This window comes from Lolium rigidum, chromosome 7 (assembly GCF_022539505.1).
Source record: "Lolium rigidum isolate FL_2022 chromosome 7, APGP_CSIRO_Lrig_0.1, whole genome shotgun sequence".
Classification (NCBI taxonomy): Eukaryota; Viridiplantae; Streptophyta; class Magnoliopsida; order Poales; family Poaceae; genus Lolium; species Lolium rigidum.
Window position 1 is genome coordinate 217641716 of NC_061514.1, and position 4733 is coordinate 217646448.

A 4733-nucleotide genomic window follows, 5' to 3' on the forward strand; every position below is an offset into this window, starting at 1 on the left:
CCTTCCTAGCAGCTTGCTACCGTTTTGGATCACGCCAGCGTGGAAGTCGGCTTCAGAGGTTGATCGCAAAAAAAAAAAGTCGGCTTCAGAGGCGGTTAGAGGTGGAAGTATCGTAGATTCCTACCATCCCACCACTGTGCCCACCACTCTATCTCGATCCCCACCCTTTCTCCCTCTTCCGCGATTAGGCAGGCGGCGACGGGCCGGAGCCTTGAGGAGCGGACAACACCGGAGCTAAAGGAGGCCGCCACGGCCCTCGCCGTGTGCCGCGCCGCCGGATGAGGACGTGCTACAACAGAGCTGGACGGTTCGTCCGCAGCTGCAGAGCTAGGTCTCCTACCTCGAACCTACCAATATCGAAAAAGGTGTGCGTTCGGCCCCCCATCTATCTCACTCACACAGCTAGAATTTGAGCTTTGGGGATGAACCCTACGATCTCCAAAATTAGATCGTTATTCTCTCCCAAAGAAATTCGTGGGCGTTGAACAAACACTGTTAGTTCAATATATTGTTGCAGACCACAACGGTTCAGATTTTGTTTTCGTAGAGGAACCGAATGCTAAAGTGTGACTAGGAAAGGTTGGTCATAACTTGAGTGCCTTGAGTTGGATTGGCCAAGAAAAACAAGCTTGGCGTGACTTGAGTTGGATTGGCCAAGAAAACTCCCATGACTAAATGTTTATGTTATCGCAAAAAAAAAAGACTAAATGTTTATAATTTGCTGCCAAGTACTTCTACTGATGGCTTAATTTTATATTTATCTCAGTTGATTAGATGAAATATTTAGTTCTTTGAAATCACTGAAATCCTTATAGATGCATAGCCTCACTGCAAACAAACTGCTGCTTAATTAGACCCTTCTTTCTAATTTGCAGTAGCAGATTTCATATGTATGCGGATTAGGTCACTGTCTTCTACTCAATCTTTACCTTGCATTTCTGACTCTTTATTTCTGCTACTTGCACTTCTGGGAGTAGCATTTACTGAGCTCACGTGTGGAGGTGCAACCAAAAGTGGAGAGTAGGGAAACAACAATTTAGATAGTGCATGCTGACAGAATACTAAGAGGAATTGAGTAAAGTGTACACCTTTTCTGTGCTCCTCCGTGAGTAGCTCTGGTGTATTCAACGTACTTTATTATCTATTGTTTGTGATTGATTAGAGTTCAGGTATTGAATCGATCTGAGAGGTTATTATCAGGTGAATAGCAGTGGGTACATTTTTGCCAAGACCAAGATGATTGGTCTTTTCGATTTTTCTAAGGACATCGCTGACTTGTGGTGCCAGGATGTGTTTTGAAATATCGCGACCAATTAGTTTATAAATGGCAAGGCCAGCATAGACATTGGCAGTCTCTTCAATAGTTGGCTTGAAACATTATATCCGAGTTTCCTGCAGCATTCAGTAAATTATTAAACTAATATTTACCATAAGTGATGCTACTTCTATTGAGTAACAGTAAAATTAGTTTGAGAAGCAAGATTTTGTATTACAAATTTCTAAACAATTTTATTCCATTAGGCATTGTCTGCTTTTGATGGTTTATTGTTTTGTTGCTCTTTTGTATTTTATTTTGTTCGTGTTTTTTTCTTGTTACATTAATTCTCTAACCAATTTTATTCCATTAGGCATCGTCTGCTTTGTATGATCTATTTTTTTATTGCTATTTTGTTGTTTATTTGGTTCGTGGATTTTTTTAAAAACTTGCGTAGTCATAAATGTATTTTTAGCTTGATCGTGAGCGTGCAAGTTTGTACTTCTTTTTGGCACATCTGCATAATACAAGCCATTTCTAATCTCCCCAAATGCATGGGGGTATTGAGGATGCACCCAACTCATTTCAATTTCTTCGACGAGATTCAGTCAAAACTGCCCGAAAATAAAAGATGCTTCTTTTTGGCATATGTATGCTATGAAGTAAATGATCCATCAGCGCAGTGGCCCTGATGTTATTCCTGCTCGTGGTCAGTTCTGTTAGTTTCTCTTTCCTATCAGGTGTTATTTTGTTTTCGCTCCCGATTTATCTTAAGGTTGCGCTGAACTGTTCCTTCATTATGTTTCGCAAGCCATAGCAATGGACAATCGTTGAAAATGCATTTGTGTGTTTCCAGGTACACTACGATCATGGCAATATGAAGTTGCAACCGCTGAGCAGTTTGATGCAGATGCTCTTATCCAGAGGAGTTGGTGAGAGCCTGTGATTTTGTTGGCTATTGAGCGCACCTTCAAGCTGCAGGATTGTCTGCCCCTGTTAGCCATTTTGTGCCTTTGCTGTGTGGCGACAGTTGAGAGAAGTCTGTCTAGGATACCTGATTCTTATGTGATCATTTGTTTTCTCTTCTTTGTAGCTATGCTTTCACTGAGTCCTAGCTATGGATTGGCGAAGCTTGCGGTTGAGTATAACATCTGCTTTGAAGTTGTTACATATGATACATTGATGATATGGTAAGGTGGGCCATACTAGGAAAATGGGTAGATTAAAGCAGACCTAAAGTAGTGACATGGTACAAATGATATTTCTACAATATAAGTACATAGCTTATGAGCTTTGAATATATCTCCCTTTAATCACATGAATGAGTTTATTTCTTTCCCTCTGTTGATTGTTACTGCGTAGCAGGATCATGGTTGCTCAAGCGATCTACCTTACACTGGCAATCAATAGTGTCCTTATATTGAAGGCTTATTGTTTCTAAAGAAGAGGTTAGCTTTCTGCTTGCATTGCAAATCTCAGATAGATAGTTAATCCCTTCAAATGATAGCAGGGTAGTTTGCTTTTTTGCTTGCAGGAAAACAAATAATAAATAGACTATCATGTTGGTCGTTATCCCTTTTATTTTAGATTTCTGTTTCAGATCTTTATGATTGTGTACCCAATCAAGTTACATGCACTATATTTTTCATGTTGCAAAATGATCTTAAACTAAGTCTGCTTTGATGATATTCAAGCTAGGGAGGTAGAAGCAAGTAAGGTAAATAAGACAGGCAGTAGTAAACAAATCTACCGTCAGTCTTTCCTGGCACTGCCATCTTAGAATATTTACTTCAACCTATGGATATAAAGGGATTCATGGACATGATAATGCACAAAGGCAGTTGTTGTTATAAGAAGAACCATTGGTCTTATTATTAGCATGCTGAAGCCAGAGTTTCATGAAAATTTTAGAATATTTACTAGTTTGTTGTTCTTTCCACTGTTGTATATTGAATTGGTTTGGAATATTGTTGCAATATTTTACTACCATTTTTGGGCAGTTATTTTTCTGCACTATATGACTTATGAGTCTGAATTCTTTTTGTCATAAACTTTGTGCCAAACATTACACTCATAGCACTCACAAGCTGGTTATAATGAAGAGAAAGATTGTCTATCTGTCAAACTTAAGAAGTTAAAACCCTCTGCTCAATGTAATCTAACGCAAATAGCTAAAACGGGCGCGGCAAGGTGCGCTAGGTCCATCTAGTCTGCTACTCCATATCCCACCTGCTTCCTCCACTTTTTCCCTTGCAAGATCGAGCCATCAAACCCTATTCCTTTCTCGCGCCGCCGCAGGTCTCCCTTGCATCATGGCATGAGCCTGAAGCCCCAGTCGTTGCTGCTCCGTGTATCTTCCTCAACGAAGACGACTGTCGCATCCCCTGCATCTTCCTCATGGAGCCTGCGTCTTCTTCACGGATCAACTCGAACCGGAATCGTCCAATTCGTTGATGGCGTCCTCTTCTGCTTGTTCAACACCGACAGAAGCTGCCTCCAATTCCGGCGACCGTACCGCGTCGAGCTCGATCGACAACATCAGCACCCCCGCGGTGTGCATCCGCAGCGTTCCCACCTTTCGCCAGTCTTCTCCGTGTCACCTGCACCGTTGCTGCAACTCACGCGCACGGGCGCGCCTCCCGTTCTGGGTCATCGTCGTCGGGTTACTTTTGATGTCTCCGCTAGTTTGTTCAGTTTCGTCAGTTTAGTCCGCGCTTGTCCACAACACACAGTTCATCTGGTCTTTTTCCATGGCCGCTGTTTTGTCCATGTGAAGCTGCAATCTCACGGCTTGTATGCTTAGATACGATGCACCTCCAACTTGAATTAGTATACGAAGAGTAGCCCAAGTGGCTGGATCCCTTCGTTGCTAATCGTGAGATCGCTGGTTCAATTAATTTCAGTTCCTTGCAAATAAGCCCACCGTTTGACCATCTATTTTGCTGCTGCTTGCTCGTTCACCCCGCTCCATCTCTACACAACACGAGTAGCTTAACGCTGGGTTTTCCTGGTCGCCGTCGTGGACTGTTTTATCCGTCGCGTGCGTTCTCTGAATTTATATCAGACTAGTGGTTGGGGCGCCCCATGGGGCGCCTCCTTACCGATCATCTGCAGTTCAATCTGTAGTTTGCACGATGCTATTCTATCTCCAGCTGTTAATAGAAATAAGCATTTAAGTGGTGAGCAGTTGGGTGTGCATTGCATGTTTTCCAACTTTTTTCTGTGCAAAAGTTTACTTCGCAACATAGAAGTATTATCCAACCTCTATATCTGGACAAGCATAGAGCCCATTAGTGTTTTAGAGCACGGAAAAACGATCAATCAATGTGCAGTTGCATGCTAATCAAGCTTACACCTGAGATCTACAGTCTGCCCAAGTTATGTGAGAAGCATATCCAGTTGAAATTCAGTTTCGTATTAAGGAATACCAATCAATGGTTTGCACAGAAAAAATGCTTACATGAAAGAAAGCCCCGAG

The 4733-nt window shown here is 42.1% G+C and overlaps 1 protein-coding gene across 3 annotated transcripts; it reads left to right on the top strand.

Moving 5' to 3' along the window:
* Nucleotides 1–243: 243 nt before the first annotated feature.
* LOC124677735 lies at nucleotides 244–3187 on the top strand. Of its 3 annotated transcripts, XM_047213692.1 has the most exons (5): nucleotides 244–365; nucleotides 2112–2187; nucleotides 2349–2445; nucleotides 2618–2703; nucleotides 2790–3187. In XM_047213692.1, exons 1-4 carry the CDS (start codon nucleotides 279–281, stop codon nucleotides 2694–2696), a joined length of 339 nt encoding a protein of 112 aa, XP_047069648.1. In that variant the 5' UTR covers nucleotides 244–278; the 3' UTR covers nucleotides 2697–2703; nucleotides 2790–3187. The 3 variants fall into 3 exon arrangements, with proteins under 3 accessions (XP_047069648.1, XP_047069647.1, XP_047069649.1); XM_047213691.1 differs by lacking the exon at nucleotides 2790–3187 and having other exon boundaries at nucleotides 2618–2704; XM_047213693.1 differs by lacking the exon at nucleotides 2790–3187 and having other exon boundaries at nucleotides 2621–2704.
* Nucleotides 3188–4733: the final 1546 nt, after the last annotated feature.

What these genes read in the sequence shown, in the direction of transcription:
- LOC124677735 (XM_047213692.1), top strand. Translation starts at nt 279, where the DNA reads ATGAGGACGTGCTACAACAGAGCTGGACGGTTCGTCCGCAGCTGCAGA. An exon ending in GCTCTTATCCAGAGGAGTTG is followed by an intron (nt 2,188 to 2,348) that starts GTGAGAGCCTGT and finishes TCTTCTTTGTAG; the next exon opens with CTATGCTTTCACTGAGTCCT. An exon ending in TATGATACATTGATGATATG is followed by an intron (nt 2,446 to 2,617) that starts GTAAGGTGGGCC and finishes GTTACTGCGTAG; the next exon opens with CAGGATCATGGTTGCTCAAG.